Source organism: Lycorma delicatula, chromosome 6 (assembly GCF_047948215.1).
Source record: "Lycorma delicatula isolate Av1 chromosome 6, ASM4794821v1, whole genome shotgun sequence".
Lineage (NCBI taxonomy): Eukaryota > Metazoa > Arthropoda > Insecta > Hemiptera > Fulgoridae > Lycorma > Lycorma delicatula.
This window is the reverse complement of record NC_134460.1, coordinates 11,613,422-11,634,121: the sequence shown is the minus strand read 5'-3', so window position 1 is coordinate 11,634,121 and position 20,700 is coordinate 11,613,422. Positions and strand designations below refer to the sequence as shown.

The window sequence follows — 20,700 nt, the reverse complement described above, 5'->3', positions numbered from 1 at the left end:
TTACTTATTTTTCATAAAATAAAAGTTTTTTTTTTGTTTTTTTTTTTTTGTGGGCATACAGATACATTTTAATAACAAACAACTAAAAACTGTAAAACAAAATTAACTTGTGAACAAAAAAAAATTATTTGAAATATAAACTACATTAATTACTAAAACTAATACTACTTCAATTCCTCTTTAAATTTTGACGTATTGAATTAATGATAATTTTAGTTTTGATAGTTTGTAATTTGCTAATAATGTCTAAAAGTAAAAATTGAAAAAGTATTTACATACAGCAAAAAGTATTTAGTGGAGTTTAATGCTTGCTTTTATAATTTGTTTTAAACTTTACTTTTTTTTGCATCTTACATACCTGAACAACCTGATTTATATAGATTCAATATACTGTTTGTAATTTTATAAAAAGAGAGGAGATATAAAGGATAATTATGTACAAGTCTCCTGCAAGTAATCTGCAGTCAAAAGCTTGCATGAAGCACAGTTTTATGGTAAATACATTATATAATAAGTCAGAAGTAATTGTAAATTCTACGAACTGATTTTTCTAATATGGTACGTATGAAAATTTTTTATTTATTTGATTTTTTTTTCTTATTAAGATTATCATGTTTATATAAAACTATGAATAAAAGTAAATTAAAAAGTAAAAATAACTCTGACAAAGAGTTGTTGTTTGGCACCATTCCTAAAGAGTTAAATAAATAAACTTTTAACATTCGTGGGTAAAAATCTCCTAACCAAATATGGGTGGGTATGCCAGGAGAAGTAGATCTTAAAAAGCTCTAGCTTTTCTTTGGGTAGGATAGTTTTAGTGTTGTTTCTGTTTCAGTAGCTCACTACAAATTTTTAAATTGTAACTTAAGGAAACTTTTCTTCAAACCTAGTTTATTACAGAAATTTATGAAAATCCACAAAAAGTCTAGATTAAAAAAAAATCCCAATAGAATGGTGAAAAATAAAATTTACAAACAAACATACCACTCAAACACAAGATTTTCTTCATGGTGGACAATAAACCATTTCACTTTATAAAATGAAAATTATTTCTAAATCTTAAGTATCTTTTTTGAATACGTTTTAAAGTAATAATTACACTAAATTATTTGGTGGTCAAAAAAGTAAATTAATTGCGTAAAAAAACAATATTTAAAAAAAATTATTAGGTTTTTATTACTGAATTATGTTTTTTATTTTTTCAAGTAAATAGATTATAAATGAATATCGAAAATACAAAAATAAAATTAATTAGAATATGTAAAACATGAAAAAATGTCACTACAAGGCCACTGTCTAATTCACATGGGAATTTACAAACAATATAGTAAGAGAGACAACAAAATATTATGAGGCCAATGTACTTTATACAGCGGTAAAATAGTGTAGAGCTTACATACTCAGGATTTACGAAGTATAAAAATACACAGAATAGTTTTACAGGAAAATATATTACAAACAGAAACAGAATTCTCAAATAAAATATGGCTGAAGATTATCTTATTTAAGGTTTTTAGCTTTACTAATTAGTTAGAAATGAGAATTTAATTAGTTTAAATGTAATTAAATACGTACAAAACAATTTGTAACAAAACTATAGAAGACAATAAAGACTAAAAACAGAAGCATATGTTTTCTAGTACTTACAGTGCCGAGTTTTTCATTCATTGAAACTGTATGTCCTAGTTTCAGATCAGCAGCTATCATCATCGATTCATGAACAGTTAACCTGGGCTGTAGGAGATCTTCTTGCATAATATATCTAGACAATTTTCTAAATTGCCTAATAACCCTCGGATGACCATTGATAAGTATAGAACCGCTAGCATCTCCAGTCCTAAACATAAAGATATGTATATGTAAACATACTGTAATTCCTACTTGAGAGAATATTTAACAGTATTAAAAAATTACACACAGGGGCATGTAGCAGAATCAAGAAACAAGTAATGCAGTCACATGCAACTTGGCAGAGGGTAATGTTGAAACCAATTCAGCGTATGCACTGAAATTAAATTCCTGCCCGGTTTCTTTTCCATAATAAATCCTTCTTATTCAGTTTCTTTTTAATAGTATCTTTGCTGTTATATGAGTTTGTTGCAATTGTTATCAGAAAAAGGATCAGCAAATTTGGATCAGATTCTGTCAAAAGGTTGTTGACTTGTTGAAATTTATTACAGAAAATTTAGGTTTTTTCAGGACTGACTTGAGAGTTATATTAACATTTTTTAAATTACTGTGAATGCGTTAAGAGTGAGAAATGATCTGATAGTCCTTCAGGCAGAAAAATTAAAACCACATCAAACTTGTACATCCTGTCCTGGAATCACTATTTGAAAGTATCTGAAGATTTATATTTTAATTTTGTAGATTCTTATGAATATTTTAGGTATTTAATATGAAACAGTCAAATAGATAGATACCAAACTGCAATCAGCTGACCAGAAACAGAAAAGCCTTTACCTACCTGGCCTAGCTGGTGATATGCTTGAATCTGTCAAAATCAAACTTTTTTGTTAAGCATCACATTCCAATGACATTTTATTTCCTGGAACTTGATTCCTATAATGTTTTTCTTTTCCCAAATAGTAAATATGAGTCTTTGACTAAGAAAAAAGCTTTTATATATGAATATTCATATAAATAAATAAAAAAAAAAAAAAAAAAACAAAGCACTACTGAAAAGCAAAATAGAACTTGATTAGAAGAAACGAGGTAAGTTCTACAGTCAGCCTCAGCCTAGCCACACGTAATGGTAACTAAAGTTTCTTACTTGTCTGGATAATTTTTGATCACATCTCATAAACATTTAACACTTTAAAATTATAGATTATTTAACAACTCACTTGTAAAAAGGTAAAAAAGTTTTAAAGGTAAAAGAAGGCATTCAAACCATATAAAATAACTGACTTTAATGAGACTTGAATGCTGGAACTCTCAACTTCCAAATCAGCTGATTTTGGAAGACACATTCACCACTAGACCAACCCGGTGGGTTTATACAACCTCAGACCAGTTTTAGTATTTTAACACATAAAATTAAAATATTTCTTGTCTATTTTCCAACTCAAAATACATATTCTCTTGTACTCGATATCAAGTAAAATCGATTAATTTTACTTTTATCTGAATAAACAAAATAATAATGACCTTTCCAAATTAGTTAAATTTTATTTTAAATAAATTTTTAGTAATTTTAAAATGCACATAGTAATGAAATATAACTAAATAAAGGGGCAAGTCTTGAATAATGCAAAAGTACAACTTTTTTTTGAATAAAGTCTATTAAAGTAAATGAACAATTTAAACAAAAACTGATAAATTTATAATTAATTTACATACCTTCATTAATATGCAACCTTCTTACAGTTTTGCTGTAAGAAACTGCATTCTAATCAGTTTGTATATTTTTTATATAAATAATAATTAGTTAAAAATTTAAATTACAAATTATTTAATTCTCAAGAATTCCAAACTACACTTTATGCTTGATGTTGGTATTTTCTCTTTTTATTTCTTCCATAATCCTCATTTTTAAAAATAATGTAGATATTACACAATTAACTATTTAGTCCAATTTTAGACATACATTTATTTACTATAATTCTACCTAAGGTATACAAAATTTACTGATTAAAAAAAAATCATAATATAGGCGACTCACTTATAACCAGCTAGAACATTTAGCAGTGTGCTCTTTCCAGCCCCAGATGGTCCCAAAATAGCGGTCAACTGGCCACTCCTAAATAGTCCATTAACACTTCTAAGTATAATCTTGGATCCTGTAGAATAAAAGAAATATATATATTAATATGTGACGAGTAAAAATATATAAATATTCAATATACTAATATCAGTTAAATTCCAGTTTAATAAAATAAAATATATGAGTAAAAAGTAAAGCAAACAACTGCAAAACACAATCTTCTACATATAATCAACACAATACGAATTTTTGGTAACAGATGATCCAGTTGAAGTAGAGATTAGCATAGTGGTTTCTAGATAACTAGTTTAAGAAAGCTGGTATTAAACCAATCTACACAACAGTTAGCTATTTTTAATTATAATTAAAAATTATCTTACATATTTCAAAATCTGGCTAGAAGTTAACAATTCCCATCTTAAATGTATTACAATAAACAAATGGTAGGATTATATTTTTTAAAAATGAGACAACTCTATCTGTAATTTAGCATATCATACGCAGAAGCAAATTACATACATAAAAAAAGAAAAATACAAAATCTGCTTTAGTCTAATAATCAAAATATGAGTTATCAAATAGATCTGTGTTGTTTTAACATTTTATGTTGATTAAGTAAAATTTGTAAAAAAAATGTACTCTCCAATATAGACAAATTTATATCTATCTATTCGGAAATAAAAAGAAATGCAACGCCAAGAATTTCAATAAAAAAAATTTGATACAAATGTATATGTAATTTATCAAAAATTACAGTACGATTAAACGGTCAGAGACTAATAAAACAAAAAATAAGAAAAGTTGAAATTAATGTTTTATCAATGAAATATAGATGTAAAGATGTAAAAACCAACCTACGGCCTCATAGCAGAGAGCACAACTATATCAGTTTAACAAAACGCCTATGAAGTTGTCAAATTTTAATAGGAAAATTGCTATTCAGGCAGATATAACGATTTAAAAATTAATTTACAAAATCTGCACTATAATATATAATGCAACACGTCTAATTAGACAGTACACAATTACGTTTTGTAGAAAAATAAGTTTTCACTCAGCTCAGAATCATAATGAGGTTATAAACTTTTACTACGCAGTTCCGTATTAATTGAAAAATTGATCGATAGTTCATTATCGATAGTTATAACCAAAGAAGATAATCTGGCTTCACTTTTTTATTTGAACGTCTAGTTCTAAAGATCCTTTTTATGCTACTTTTGTGAAAGCGGTATCAGAAAACAAAGGCAGCATAGATTTTTGTAATCCTATTACATCCGATAAAACCAAAACGGTCCAATTACAATTACACTATTTAGAATCTATTATTCTATTTAATTGTACTTTCAATTACCTAACAGCAGGTAGTCAACCGGCGTGGCGTGCAGTCGTCTTAATTTTCAGCTAACTACAAACAACAGCATGTAACGTAGGTAGTTAGTTCTTCCATATCGGTCATGCGTTTGATTACAATACGACTGCAGACCGTAAAATAATTACGGTATTTTGCGGCATACCGTTGTTTCAAGGTTGATATTTTGGTAAAATAAATGTACCGGTAACCAAAAGTAAATGTGTAAAGTTACAGTTACTAATTACGACTATTGTTAGTATATTGCTGAAAATTAATACTTATTAAAGATGTATATCGTCTAATTTACTATTGTTTAGTTTCTAACTAAAACATGTTGTAATTATTCTTGACGCTAAGGTTTATCATCTAGAGAAATAATAGTTTTATAACACTGATAAATATAATTTTTGTTTCCTAACATGCGATATATGATTTTAATCTGTTTTTTGATGCTGAAAACGAATATGAACTCAGAATCTTTCTATCACCCACGATTTTTGAAAAATGTTAAATTTTAATTACAGGATTTTTTCATTTTACAACGTATACTTAGCATTTTAAGCTCCTATGTTGTATTTTGTCAGCTCATTTTTTACTGTTTAAATTTGTTAACATAATTTATAAGCTATAAATAAAGAATACTAGACAAAGAATTAAATCATATCATAGTTACATATTATGACATCATATCTAATACTGAAGAGTGATCCTTCATGGACAAGATTTAATCATGTCTGTGTAGGTCAAAATGTGCAGCTGAAAACACAGCTGTGTTATTTGTATTAAGCACTGGATTTAGGAATGAATTAATTATGTTCAGTCTTACTGAACATAATTTTCTGTATATTTAAGAAGATGGCTGAAAAGTACACGGAAGCCTTTGCCATTTGTTGTACCTATGGTTTGGCGTGACCCAAAGGATCATGTAACCGATTATTACTTTTGTTTAACAAGTGTGTATGGAATTTCTAAAAAATCTAAACATACTGTAAAATATCCTTTATTGCAATCTGCAATCACGCCTGTACCTCACAGCGAAATTATTCCAGTTCCTGAGCCACCTGTGAATGTATGTTTCGAAAGCAGCGATGAAGAATCGGGCAGTAGTGAAGAACATAACAATGATTTTGATTTTGAATTATCTTCCAATAAGCCACATCTTATGTGAATTAAATGATTTGGTTAGGGATCTAAATTTATCAAAAAATCAAGCGAACTGTTAGGATAAAGACTGCAAGGTTGTAATTCACTTCAAAAAATTACAAAATTTTGGGCTTTCGAAGCCGACAAAAGAATTTTCTCAGTACGTTATTTAAAAGGACAGGCGCCTTTTCATAGATTCGTCCACGTATAGTTTAAAAGTGGTTTTATTACATAACGGTAACAAATATCCTTCGATACCAATCGCTTATGGTATTAATTAATTTGAAAGATATATATGACGTGATGAAAGACGTTCTTGAAAAAGTGAATTATAAAAAATATAACTGAAACATAATTTGAAAGTAATAGTAAAGTAATTTGAAGGTAATTTGAAAGTTATAGCTATTTTGTTAGGCACGCAGTTAAGCTATACTAATAAGTACATGTGTTTTCTTTGCGAATGGGACAGCCGAGCTAGGGGTAAACATTATGTTACCAAAGAGTGGAAGAAACGAGACAACTTAATTCCAAATGGGAAAAATATTATTTATGAGCCCTTCGAAAAAAAAAAAATTTTTACCCCCTCTCGATATTATCAAGCAAGGACTAATGAAAAATTGTATAAAAGCAATGAAGAAGGATAGTCCCAGATTTTTTTGTACATCAGGCAGAAATTTCCGAATGTAAGTGAAGGAAAGTCCTCAAATAAGAGAGTTGGTCAACGATGATGTATTTCATTCAATGTTAAATAATGAAGAAAGTGCTTCATTTAAAGACGTTTGCAAAACTTTTCTCGGCAAAAAAAAAATCCAACAATTACCACGATATTGTTAATCTACTTCTTACTTCATACAGAACTATGGGATGTAATATGTCTTTGAAAATAAATTTTCTCCACTCGCATCTGGATTTTTTCCCGGACAACCTCGGAGACGTAAGTGACGAACACGGTGAACATTTCCACCAAGATATTTTGGTAATGGAAAGCCGCTATAAAGGGAAATGGAATACTAACATGCCAGCCGATTACTGTTGGACATTAATTCGGGATGTGCGTGAGGCTATTTATAAAAGAAAAGGATAAGCGAAATTCTATTTAAAAAAAAAAGGATGATAGAAAAATTGTATTTACAGATCTCTAATGTACGCACAAAAGCAATTTAAGAACTGATATCTCACTTAGGGAAATACAAAAATTTTTTTTTTGTCTTCAGTGTAATATTAACCGTGTACCGTGAAATTCTGCAAGGTATCAGATAGATTATATCATGGTTTAGCAAAGATTTAGAAATCAACTCGTTGACTGCAAAACTTATCCTGGAGCAGACATTGATAGCGACCATAATTTGGTGATAAGGAAATGTAGATTGGGGTTTAAAAACCTGAAGAAAAGGTGTCAGATGAATCGGTGGAATTTAGAGAAGCTTGAGGAAGAGGAGGTAAAGAAGATTTTTGAGGAGGACATCGCAAAAGTTCTGAGTAAAAAAGATAAGGTAGAAAATGTAGAAGAAGAATGGGAGAATGTTAAAAAGGAAATTCTTAAATCAGCAGAAGCAAACTTAGGCGGAATAAAGAGAACTGGTAGAAAACCTTGGGTTTCAGACGATATATTGCAGCTGATGGATGAACGTAGAAAATATAAGAATGCTAGTGATGAAGAAAGTAAAAGGAACTATCGGCAATTAAGAAAGTCATGCATCAAAAATCTTAACTAGAATTCTATACGGAAGAATTGAGAGGAGAGTGGAGGAAGTGTTAGGAGAAGACCAATTTGGTTTCAGGAAAAGTATAGGGACAAGGGAAGCAATTTTAGGCCTCAGATTAATAGTAGAAGGAAGATTAATGAAAAACAAACCGACATACTTGACGTTTATAGACCTAGAAAAGGCATTCGATAACGTAGACTGGAATAAAATGTTCAGCATTTTAAAAAAATTAGGATTCAAATACAGAGATAGAAGAACAATTGCTAACATGTACAGGAACCAAACAGCAACAGTAACAATTGAAGAACATAAGAAAGAAGCCCTAATAAGAAAGGGAGTCCGACAAGGATGTTCCCTATCTCCGTTACTTTTTAATCTTTACATGGAACTAGCAGTTAATGATGTTAAAGAACAATTTAGATTCGGAGTAACAGTACAAGGTGAAAAGATAAAGACGCTACGATTTGCTGATGATATAGTAATTCTAGCCGAGAGTAAAAAGGAGTTAGAAGAAACAATGAACGGCATAGATGAAGTTCTACGCAAGAACTATCGCGTGAAAATAAACAAGAAGAAAACAAAAGTAATGAAATGTAGTAGAAGTAACAAAGATGGATCGCTGAATGTGAAAATAGGAGGAGAAAAGATTATGGAGGTAGAAGAATTTTGTTATTTGGGAAGTAGAATTACTAAAGACGGACGAAGCAGGAGCGATATAAAATACCGAATAGCACAAGCTAAACGAGCCTTCAGTAAGAAATATAATTTGTTTACATCAAAAATTAATTTAAATGTCAGGAAAAGATTTTTGAAAGTGTATGTTTGGAGTGTCGCTTTATATGGAAGTGAAACTTGGACGATCGGAGTATCTGAGAAGAAAAGATTAGAAGCTTTTGAAATGCGGTGCTATAGGAGAATGTTAAAAATCAGATGGGTGGATAAAGTGACAAATGAAGAGGTATTGCGGCAAATAGATGAAGAAAGAAGCATTTGGAAAAATATAGTTAAAAGAAGAGACAGACTTATAGGCCACATACTTAGGCATCCTGGAATAGTCGCTTTAATATTGGAAGGACAGGTAGAAGGGAAAAATTGTGTAGGCAGGCCACGTTTGGAATATGTAAAACAAATTGTTAGGGATGTAGGATGTAGAGGGTATACTGAAATGAAACGACTAGCACTAGATAGGTAATCTTGGAGAGCTGCATCAAACCAGTCAAATGACTGAAGGCAAAAAAAAAATAAAAAATAAAATCTAGCCGTATAGTTTTGTTCTGAATCGCCTTCATGAAACGCTAAACTTGTCGTCTTTATAAAATATTTATTTTTTTTTTTTTAGGAATAAAGGATTGTGTCGTTTCTTGAGGCTCCTTCAAAAAGTCAAAACGAGTTTTTAAGATACAAAAATGCGTTATCAGATCATTTGCCGCCGATAAATATAAAATCTACATTTAGAAAATTAAATATGATCCTTGTGTGTATATTTATGAATGTCCAATCTTTGCTAAAAATAAAAATGGTTGCTTATACCGAAAAAAAATAACCAAATTTACCAAAATAGACAACGAAACTATTTTCGCATAACACAATATTTCATCTTATGGGAAAGATGGCTTACTGTGCTGCTGTCTTATGATGTCTTACTGTGTTTCCGTTATAATTTTTAATGAATTGCTGAACCATTTTAGAAATCTTTTCATACAATTATTTAAAATACAATTAATTTTTTTTACAGGAACAATCTTCTCTGTTGATGAATTTTTAAATAATCAAAAAATTAAAAAAACCACGATTTACTTGCATTCCGTTCAATGTGTATTGCTCAATATAATTTTCAATAGCTGGTTCAGAATTATGAATTATTTTGTAGTAATATTTTATATTGTATTCATCTGAATATTAACTCATATATTTTTATTGAAATAGTTAATATGAACTTTAAACATATTATAATTTATCTTATAAAATATTTTTATACTTATCTTATATGTATGTTATCTATATAATTAATATATTTTTATTTTACAAACAAAATAAAAATCTATTTATTTACTTATAATAATTCATATTATTACAATGATTACCTACGATTTTGGTATAAATAAAAAAAAAAAAAAAAAAAAAATCAGGGCAGCGTAACTAATTCAAAATTAATAAATAAAATATCTGATGTAAATATCACATGACTTCATTTTAAGTATTAAATTACAAATACACATTTAAAAAAAATAGAAAGTACATAAAATTTTACTTCACTAATATAACTCCTGATTTTTTTTTTATTGTTGTTTTTGAATTATTTATTGTATTTTTTGTTTTACAATTAGAGGTTAATTATTAATAAATCAATATATTTAAATTAAAAAAAAAAGTTAAAAAAAGGGGAAGTCTGATACGAACCGATGTGTCTTCCACTTGTAATACCAAATATTTCATTAATTAAAATTTCATTTGGCTATAACTCTGGAACCAATGAAACTAAGTACCACTTATAATATATCGTCGAAAAGCTCTCAATCAGGGCTTATTACTGCAGTAATAATAAGAAAAAGTCCAAAATCCAATTTGTTTATATGTTGGGCTTTTTTAAAACACTTTTGGTCCAGTCGATTGCAATGCAATCAAAATTAGAGGGGCACAACTGGATGTTACAACAGTCCTAAATCCAAAATTTCAACATCCTATAGCTAATCGTTTTTGAGTTATGCGAGATGTATACGTACATACGTCACGCCAAAACTAGTAAAAATAGTAAAAACTAGTCAAAATGGATATTTCCGTTGAAATCTGAAAACCGAAATTTTTCGTCATCACAATACTTCGTACAAGGAAGTAAAAAAAGGAGACTTAACCCGAGGAAGAAGTTACACTGTTACAGACATTTATGCAGATCGAACGACCAAAGATTGTCAAAACAAATGTTTAATTTCTACATAAATATAGCCGCAAAATCCGACCGTTTGAAGAAATAGAAAAATTTTAAAACGTTAAACATTTCTAAGGATCTGTATAAAGACAAAGAGGAAAAGTGATTCGAAAATCTAAGTTTCCAGAGAGAAAGAAAAAGTACGGTACAGACCTGAACAGATGAACGGAAGAAAGGCAACAACAACAGAGCAAAAGAATGAAAACCTTTTGGGCAAAAAAAGTCAAAACTATAGAAACACAAAATTAGTCACTTACGGAGTTATTAATAATTAAAACATTTAAATCGAGTCCATTTTGTAATTTTCAAATTTATTTATATTATAGATGTTGTCGGATGCACATATACAGCAAATTTAATATAACTCAGAACGTTCTTAAAATATAATTTTTATTGAAAAAAAAAAAATGACGAACAGAGGGAAATTGAAACACACTGAAACCGTTCTGCAAACACATTATTTTTGACAGCGCCATCAGTGAGTCGTGTTTTTGTTGTGTGTTACGAAAATGGAGCATCAGAATTTAGAGCGATGTTGTGCAATCAAGTTTTGCGTTAAACTTGGGAAATCCGCGAGTTTGTCCTTTGAAAAGTTGAAAAAAGCCTATGGGGAACATTGCTTATCGAGGGCAGAAGTTTTCCGCCGGCACAAATCATTTTTGGAAGGCCGAGAACACGTTGAAAATTAACCTCGCTCAGGGAGACCTTCGACTTCAAAATCTGACGAAAACGTTGAGCGTGTGAGGGTTCTTGTGAGATCAGACCGTCGTTTAACAATAAGGATGTTGAGTGAACGGTTAAATTTAAACGCTTTCACCGTACATTAAATTTTGATAGACGATTTGGACATGCGGAAGGTTTGTGCGAAATTTGTGCCGAAAAACCTCAAACGGAACAGGACAATCGAAGAAACGTGTGCGTTGATCTTCTTAAGAGGATTGACAATGACCAAGAATTCTTCAATCGTGTGATTACAGGTGATGAATCCTGGATATTTGAGTACGATCCTGAAACAGAGCGGCAAAGCGAAGAGTGGCACGCTCCGTCATCTCCTCGACCGAAATTATGTCAAATGAGCAAATCCGTGCGATTTGCTTTTTTGACAGTAGGGGTATCGTGCATTAAGAATTTGTTCTTCGAGGACAAACTGTCAACCAAGTGTTTTACAAAAAGTCCTTGAATGGCTCAGGAAAAGAGTGATTCGCGTGAGACCAGACATCGCAGACAAGTGGATGCTTCATCGTGACAATGCCCCGTGTCACACAGCCATTTCCATCAGAGATTTTTGATCTCAAAACGTATTCCTACGGTTCTTCAAACCCCCTATTCACCTGATTTGAGTCCTTGTGACTTTTTCCTTTTCCCGAAATTGAAACGTGTCTTAAAAGGACGTCATTTTGGAAGTCTGGAAAACATTCAAAAGACTGTGAACGACCGGTTAAAAGCCCTACCAGTTGAAGTTTTCCAGCTCTGCTACCAGGAGTGGGAACAACAACTCCGCCGGTGTATAGCTGCCCAAGGGAACTACTTTGAAGGGGATATTGTTGCTTGAAAAAATAAAAACTTTGGTAAGTAAAAAGTTAGTCTCATTACTTTTCTCATACACCTCGTATAGTACATTAATAATTAATAATTATTAATAGTTAATTAAAATATAAATTTTATTTAAAATAAAATTAGAGAAAACCACTATTACTTAAAATTCGTAATTTACAATCCCTGATAACGGTTTTCTTTTAAATTTTCCGCAAACATGATTAGCTAATTGTAGTGAAATAAAATACACGTTTAAGAAAAAATAATTACATTTAGAATACATTTTATTGAAAATTGATTACTCGCTATCACCTTATATCTTCCACTGCCTGAATCAATCTGTTCAAAAATTTATCGGTATCAATGTCTTTTGGCAGCCGTGTTTTTAAAATGACTTATTTATTACCTTCATAAATTTATTTAATTTATTGTCTTTCTAAATTAAGAATTAAAAATAACTAGCTTGGAGGAATGGAAAAAATCTAAAGGTATTAAATATTAAAAAACTAATTTTGCGATAAAACACTTTCAGAAAAAAAAGTAAAAAAAAATCAAGAGTGGTCAGGAAAAAAGGGAAGAAAATTTTCCCAAAAAGAAAGAAAAACGTTATCCAAAAAATGAAAGAGTATAGCAAAAAGGGAAACAAAATGCAAGTACAGTTATTTTTTTTTTAACGCGATCCATAATCGTCCAAACGAAAAAATTGAATTATTAAAATTAAAAACATTTTCCTTGTTGTAACGGGGTATCCCTAGTAAGCTAATATAAAAATAAAAATTCGGAATTTTTTTTTGTATAAAATAAATATATAAGTTGCAATAAAATTAAAGTCTGCTTGAAATTTATACATTTAGGAGAAGAGTTTTTTTTTTGAAAAGTTTTTGCAACGTGTAATGGAGACAGGAATAATAGAAGATAAGAAAAATTGTTAGTCCATATATTCACGAGGTCGTACCGTATTTAAAACTAAATTTATTTATTTTCTACTATATTTTTTGGTGTTAATCGCTTGGATTCTAGGAATAATAATCCATTATTGCGGGATGGAACTCCCAAAATTATATTTACTTACTACATATATACTATATTTTATAGTTGTTCTACCGCTTTGTGTATTACGATCTCATTTTGTAATGTAAAGCCAAGCACCTTATTCAATAGTAATAGTTTTATTAGTTAAAAGTGAAAATTAAAAAAAAAATTGTTTTAATTTTTTAGTTTTCCCGATTGTTATTATGTAGAGCAGAAGGGAAGTAAATGTATTACTCGACTGTCGTATTTCAGATCTTGTGAATCTAGAAATCTTTCTTTTTCCTGTTTAGCCTTCGTTAATTACCGTTCTGATAATACTTCAAAGGATGAATGAGGATGATATGTATATATAAATGAAGTGTAGTCTTGTACAGTCTTAATTCGACCGTTCCTGAGATGTGTGGTTAATTGAAACCCAACCACCAAAGAACACCGGTATCCACGATCTAGTATACAAATCCGTATAAAAGTAACTATCTTTATTAGGATTTGAACGCTGGAACTCTCGACTTCCAAATCAGCTGATTTGGGAAGATACGTTCACCAATAGACCACCAACTGGTGGCTTGTGAATATAGAAATAATAATAACCAAGTTAACACATTTGTCTATTATGTACAAAGTTCCCTTTAATTATTTTCACAGATGCGCCTACAAAAATCAACGGTAGAAAAAGAAAATACTCAAAAATCAATTAGTACAAACCTTTTTATTGTTATATACATATGCATCAATTACACAATATTTTAATATATGTATACACATTTAAACGAAAACAGTTAGGTAACTTGTTTTGTTTTACATTAACATTTTTTTTAACATTTAAAAATTTTTGTTATTTGTCTTTCATAAAAATTCATTCTTTGTAAACTTAATTCGTATTTACTTCTTGGCCGTTGGATAAACGTAATTTACTTCTCATAAGATCACCCAAATGTTCATTTCGGTCTTTCGTTTAATTTATTTCGGGGTATTTCGTTTTTATGAAATTCATAACAAAAAAAAAAATACCACGTCTGCGCTGGATGCTTGAAAAGTTCCCGTAACGTTATATTGAAAAAGGTAGATAAATTCAGGGTTAGTTTGGACTAAGGTTAATGTATCGCTAAAAGTCTTGAACAATTCTAGTTTAGTTTTCTGCCGAATTATAAAATTCAAGTCTGAATATTCGTTCCATATTTTATTTGTATCAACGGTTTTCTATTTGTCGTAAATGCTGAATATTTTTATGAAAAGCTGTATTATATTTTTCTTTCCAAAAATCAAAATTGTTACCCGAATTTATAATAATTTCATTATGAAAGCTTGCCGATCGTTTAATTTTTCATCTGGAAACCTGTTTTCTAAGTGGAACAAACACGTTTAATGAAAAGGATTGTAGCTGATGTATCGATATCGTTTTGACGTTCCGATAATATTTCTCTTACAATGTCGCTTCAAAATATTTCGCGTCTCAAATATTGAGTTTTTTTTTTTTTTTGTCTTCAGTCATTTGACTGGTTTGATGCAGCTCTCCAAGATTCCCTATCTAGTGCTAGTCGTTTCATTTCAGTATACCCTCTACATTCTACATCCCCAACAATTTGTTTTACATACTCTAAACGTGGCCTGCCTACTCAATTTTTCCCTTCTACCTGTCCTTCCAATATTAATGCGACTATTCCAGGATGCCTTAGTATGTGGCCTATAAGTCTGTCTCTTCTTTTAACTATATTTTTCCAAATGCTTCTTTCTTCATCTATTTGCCGCAATACCTCTTCATTTGTCACTTTATCCACCCATCTGATTTTTAACATTCTCCTATAGCACCGCATTTCAAAAGCTTCTAATCTTTTCTTCTCAGATACTCCGATCGTCCAAGTTTCACTTCCATATAAAGCGACACTCCAAACATACACTTTCAAAAATCTTTTCCTGACATTTAAATTAATTTTTGATGTAAACAAATTATATTTCTTACTGAAGGCTCGTTTAGCTTGTGCTATTCGGCATTTTATATCGCTCCTGCTTCGTCCATCTTTAGTAATTTTACTTTTGGTTTGTTAATTGTAATTTTTACATACAGATGAGCATCAGTAATTGTTAAATCCCTTTGTAGATATTTGCATAATGAAGTAAGCTCGTCTAATATATCTTTCCGAGCAAATATATTGCTACCCGATATTGTGAATTAGTATTTTTTCACAATATTTACAACGAGATCGTCGCATTTTGCTGTTTGATTTTTACAATACTCGATTAATGTATCGTAATTTTTTACTACAGCACAGACTGCGAAATACCTGGATGACCATCTGACTTCATTTAACGGTTTAAATGATATAACATCGTGCTCTAACACTTAAGCTAATTCTTCAAAATTATTCTTTTTCATGCTAGATCGGTGAAACATTGTATAAGCAGTTCTAATCAAATTTTCTATATCCTGCATAACAGATACCTTTTTACACGCATCATCTAATCCTAAATATTCCCTACGTGTTACACAGCTATCTTCAGTTAAGTGTAATATTTGTCTTTTGAGAATTGTTACTACTCTGTTTTGCTTCCCTAGCATAAGACTGGCTCCATCACTCGTAAACATTACAATTTTTTTGTGCAATGAACTGCCGATAACTGAATAGAATGTTTTTATTGTGAATAGTCACTTATAGTTATCACTTGTTTTATATATATATATACTTATCACTTATAAACTCCTGTAGGAAAGTCACGATGTATGCTACTCCGTAGTCTGAACTAAACGTGTCATCGAGTAGCTAATTGCAGTTGCGCGGGAAATAAATTTTTGCAATACCTCTAAAATCATTGCGCGGCCGGGCAACTTATAAGGAACAATGTTTATGTATCTAAAATAGAATTTTATTTACTTTAAAAAAAATTGTCTTAACCTAGAATTTGGCGTGATGGCATTTCTAATAGCTAAATTATTTTTATTCTTTAAAAACGGTGATTAATGTTTAGAGGAGAATTTACGAGGGACTGTGTTTCGGTACGGTTTACACTTCAAGAAATTTTTAGTTACCGTTTCTCTAGCGGATTTTGAGCATCCCGAGCGTTTATCATCTCGAATAGATGTTTAACCGCATTTAATTCAGCAGAAAGGGAAGAATCCTTCATTTCTGAATCTAACTATTTTTGTATATCCAACGGGTTACACAATTTAAAACAAAGTACTTTATAACATCTTAATGTTACCTATATTTTATAAAAATGTTTGTTCTAAAAGTTGTTTGCGCTTCTCGATCATCATAAACAAACTACTAAACGCACGCGCCTGAAACTTCACAGCACGTATCTAAAGAATCATACTTGAAAAATATCATAGTCATTTGATCATACTTGAGCCAACTTTATATCAGGACGAGAACTATCGGAACGCCGAATAGAAAGATTATTTTTTAATCTGTTGTTTTCCATTTTTTCAAATGTCCGTTAAAGCTTTTTAAATGGTTCTACAACTCCCCCGAAAATTTAACTTTAGAAAAGTTAAATCTAATAATTTAAATATTAAATAATATTCACTGGATTAATAATTCTAATATTTATTTATTTTATTCAAACAAATAGTTTTAGTAAAATAAAATATGTTTTGGAATACAAAATAATAATAACTTTATTTTGTAGAAGGTAGAAAGCAAATGGGGGAGCTGAACAAAAAAATAAATTATGAGTCCCACTATTTTCCTTTCAATGGAACATGCTGCTGCTATTGCTATTATTTTATGAATTCTCCTATTTTTATAAATCATGCTTTTTTACTCTTCATTTTTTATTCATAAATTATGTTATTTAACTGGAAGGTGGGCTGGTGGGTAAGAAATAGGAAATTATACTATAAAGATAGAAGAAGAGGGGAGCTAAAAAAGACAGAAAAAAAGAAAAAGAATAACATTAAAAAAGGAAGAAGCTGCAACAATAAAAAAAGGTGGTGTTAGTGAAGCTGATATCTTGCTAGTAGGGGCTGAACTGTTGATGTGAGGTGAGGCTATAGGTAGGGGTAAGTGTCGGTGGAGAACGGTAGTAAGTGGTGTTTATTAGGTGTCGGCGTGAAGGGGGAGGAAGTCTCTTTTTAGTAGGGCAGTTGAAGGTCAACGTACTAAAGTACTATTAAGGGAAAGGGCAAGTCTCGCATTAAACTTGAGCGTTGTTGAAAACTATAGACAGACGGATCACAATGAAACGTAATGGATACTATAATTTGCGGCGTCAATAGGACTTCAACCTTCTTGATCCAATAAATAATCATATAATAAAAAGAGAATTAACTCAAATGTATTTAGACTTTTATAGTTATATCTATACATCGGTTTCATATTAAAAAAAATGCTACCATTTACTGCTAATTACGAATTCTAATAAACATTATAGTATTCTAGAGTATTAAAGCCGGTTCCTTTTCCGTTCAGAAGCAAGCACTACTTATTAGAGATTTTTGCACTTTAAAATTGTTCATGTTTTATTGGTATAATAAGAAATTCAACTAAAAACAGTAAGTAGAACATTGAATAACAAAATAATTTACTGATGGATATTAAATTTTTTTTTTTTTTTGACTAGGAAAATCCTTAGCAAATATAGGGGTGTGTGTGTGTGTGTGTGTGTGTGTGTGTGAAAATGACATAAAACATGATTTAATACTTAAAAAATCCCAAAGTTAAGATTTTTTATTTACTCTGCATTAATACAAGAAGATAGATAAATAAATTTTTCCCGTTTCTTATCGTTACTCGATATCCATTAGGAAGTGACCGTACTTCGTTAAACATTTTTTTTTTTTTTTTAATTACTTTTGTTTTATGAACAAGTAACAGGAGGAAGATGCATCATACATACAGTAACGGTGGCTGTGTTGGTTGAGCTACCACCACAAGGTTGAGCCATCCACCTATCGTCTCGTAAAAAATCGAAATTCAAAAAAACCCGAAAATTGTTTTTAGATATTTATCTGAAGAATATTTGCAAGCTCCAGTCTAGTGAATATCTCGTTTAGTATAGTCCAAAATAGGAAAAATTTGCAAGCATTGTTCAAATATTTTACCTTTCTTTACGCTCTTTTTAAGGTTGAATTTCGAAAAATTTAGAAATTAGTTTTTAGATATTCACACACCAAAAATAAGTTAATATCGTTATTTGTTACCGAGAAATGAAAAAGGATATCCGGGTTTTAAAAACAAAAAAATCAAAATAACACGATTATTTTGTGTTCCCAGTTATCATTTCAATAGGTGTATAGTTATGATCCTGCAAGCTTCTACTAACAACTCCTAGAGAGATTGTTGGAATTACGGCTGAAAAATGCGATTGAAGAACATGGTAGCCTTTCTAACGCACAATTTGGTTTCCGTAAGGGGCGTTCTACGGTGGGTGCTGTTAAGACAGTTATGCGTCTGGTGGACGAAGCGGCATCGGGTACTTGGCGCACCAGGAAGATACCGATTGTGATATTGCTTGATGTGAGCAATGCTTTTAATTCGCTGAAATGGGATGCGATCCTACAAGCGTTGAGAGATAAGGATATTCCTGGATACCTAAGAAGAATTATCCAGAATTACCTGCAGGATAGGTTTGTTGTTTGTCACCAGGCTGCTTCCGCTTCAAAGTGACGTGTGGAGTGCCTCAAGGCTCTGTCTTGGGGCCACTCCTTTGGAATCTGGTCTATGACGGAATTCTCGGGCTGAGTTATCCTCTGGGTGTTTTCCCAGTGGCTTTTGCTGACGACCTGGCCTTGGTTGTTACTGGAAAAACTGAAGTAGAGGTATCGGAGAAGGCAAACGCAGCGATACGAATGGCAGAAGTCTGGATGTCCACTAAAGGCTTAAAACTTTCGCAGGGTAAAACAAAATACGTAGTCATGACAGGTCGTAGGAGAATATCTGACATCCTAATTCGAGTAGGGGGTAATCTTGTCCAGCAACAGACTTCAGCCAAATATTTAGGGATCTGGCTCGACAAGAGGAGGAGTTTTACGGCACACGTGAATGAAATACGTAAACGAGCTGAATGCACGGTCAAAAATCTTAGCAGATTACTCGATAATATGACAGGATCCAGAACTGCGAAGCGTAAGATTTACGCTCACGTAGTTAATTCCATCTTACTTTACGGTATACAAGTCTGGGAAAGAGCTCTGCGTGCCGACAAGAACAGAAGAGCCCTTGAAGGAATTCAACGGCGCATGGGCTTAAGAGTGATATGCGCATATTCTTCAGTCTCCACCGAGGCTGTACTCGTAATTGCAGGAGTTCCTCCGCTTAAACAATTGGCGGAGATGCGAGTGAGTATAGCATGTGGACAACCTTCTAAAGAAGCATATGAAGAGATGCTGCGTGATTGGCAACATCGTTGGGATGTAGCCAACACGGGACGATGGACACATCGTTTGATACCTTTGATCGACCGTGGATAGAAAGGAAGTTCGGGGACATAAATTACTGGATAACGCAATTTTTTACAGGGCATGGGTCGTTCAGGTCCTATTTATGTGCGAGACTAAGGGTAGATAACAACAACTGTCCTTACTGTGGGGCTTATGATTCCCCTGAACATGTAGTATTTGAATGTAACCGTTGGACTGAAAGCAGGCAATCCTGTGTAAGACGTATAGGGCCATTATCTACGGAGAATGTGGTGGATAAAATGCTACTTAACGAGGATAACTTAAATGTGATCTCGTCGTTTATAACCGCAGTTATAAAGAAGAAAGATGAGGAAGCTCGTCAAGAAGAAACCGCTCGCTGATGACGGCTTGTCGTAGGTGGAATTTCCACCTACGAAATAATGAGCTAACCGGTGAACTGACCTGCCGTGCCGGACATACAGCCGGCGGGCGGGGAGGCGAGCTAGAGTAAAGGACACTCCTCTGGCGCGAGTCAAACTTGATTGTAGATCCGTTCCAGAGGAGTAGGTGGGAATATAAAAAAAAAAAAGCTTCTACTAACGCTTGATGTCAGGACGTGAAGCGCCGGTGCACTCTTGGTATTTTGTATTGGAGTTGCCTATCATTCAAGTCAGGGAGTCATTTCTTGTTCTATGACTGCACAATAAATCTAATTATTGAAGCGGTTATCGGGTTAAACCGCGTCTTCTACAGCCCCATTCCATCAGAAAAAAAAAGAAAAAAAAAAAAAACAGGTGGAATTCATAGTTATCATTTGTTTTACGATCAAATTCTGAGTAATTGGGGCCTAAAAGTAACTGTGCAGTTTGTTTATTTATCTTCAAAGTACGAGCAGGCTTATACACCTAATAGGCACTTCAAATTTGTGAAGTTTTTAGCGTAAAATAATATCAAGCCTGA

General features: G+C 31.6%; 1 protein-coding gene across 2 annotated transcripts in view; it reads right to left on the bottom strand.

Annotated features, from left to right (window-relative positions):
• LOC142326575 (ATP-binding cassette sub-family G member 1-like) overlaps positions 1-20,700 on the bottom strand; it is a 406,137-nt gene that overhangs the window by 33,470 nt on the left and 351,967 nt on the right. Inside the window, exons 1-3 of one of the 2 annotated variants that reach the window (XM_075369156.1) lie at positions 4,561-4,764; positions 3,665-3,782; positions 1,648-1,837 (exon numbers count right to left, since the gene is read on the bottom strand). In XM_075369156.1, coding sequence (XP_075225271.1) covers positions 1,648-1,755 — 108 coding nt within the window. In that variant the 5' untranslated portion in view covers positions 1,756-1,837; positions 3,665-3,782; positions 4,561-4,764. Of the gene's footprint in view, positions 1-1,647; positions 1,838-3,664; positions 3,783-4,560; positions 4,765-20,700 lie in introns of those variants that run through there. The other variant, XM_075369155.1, reaches the window with a different exon arrangement.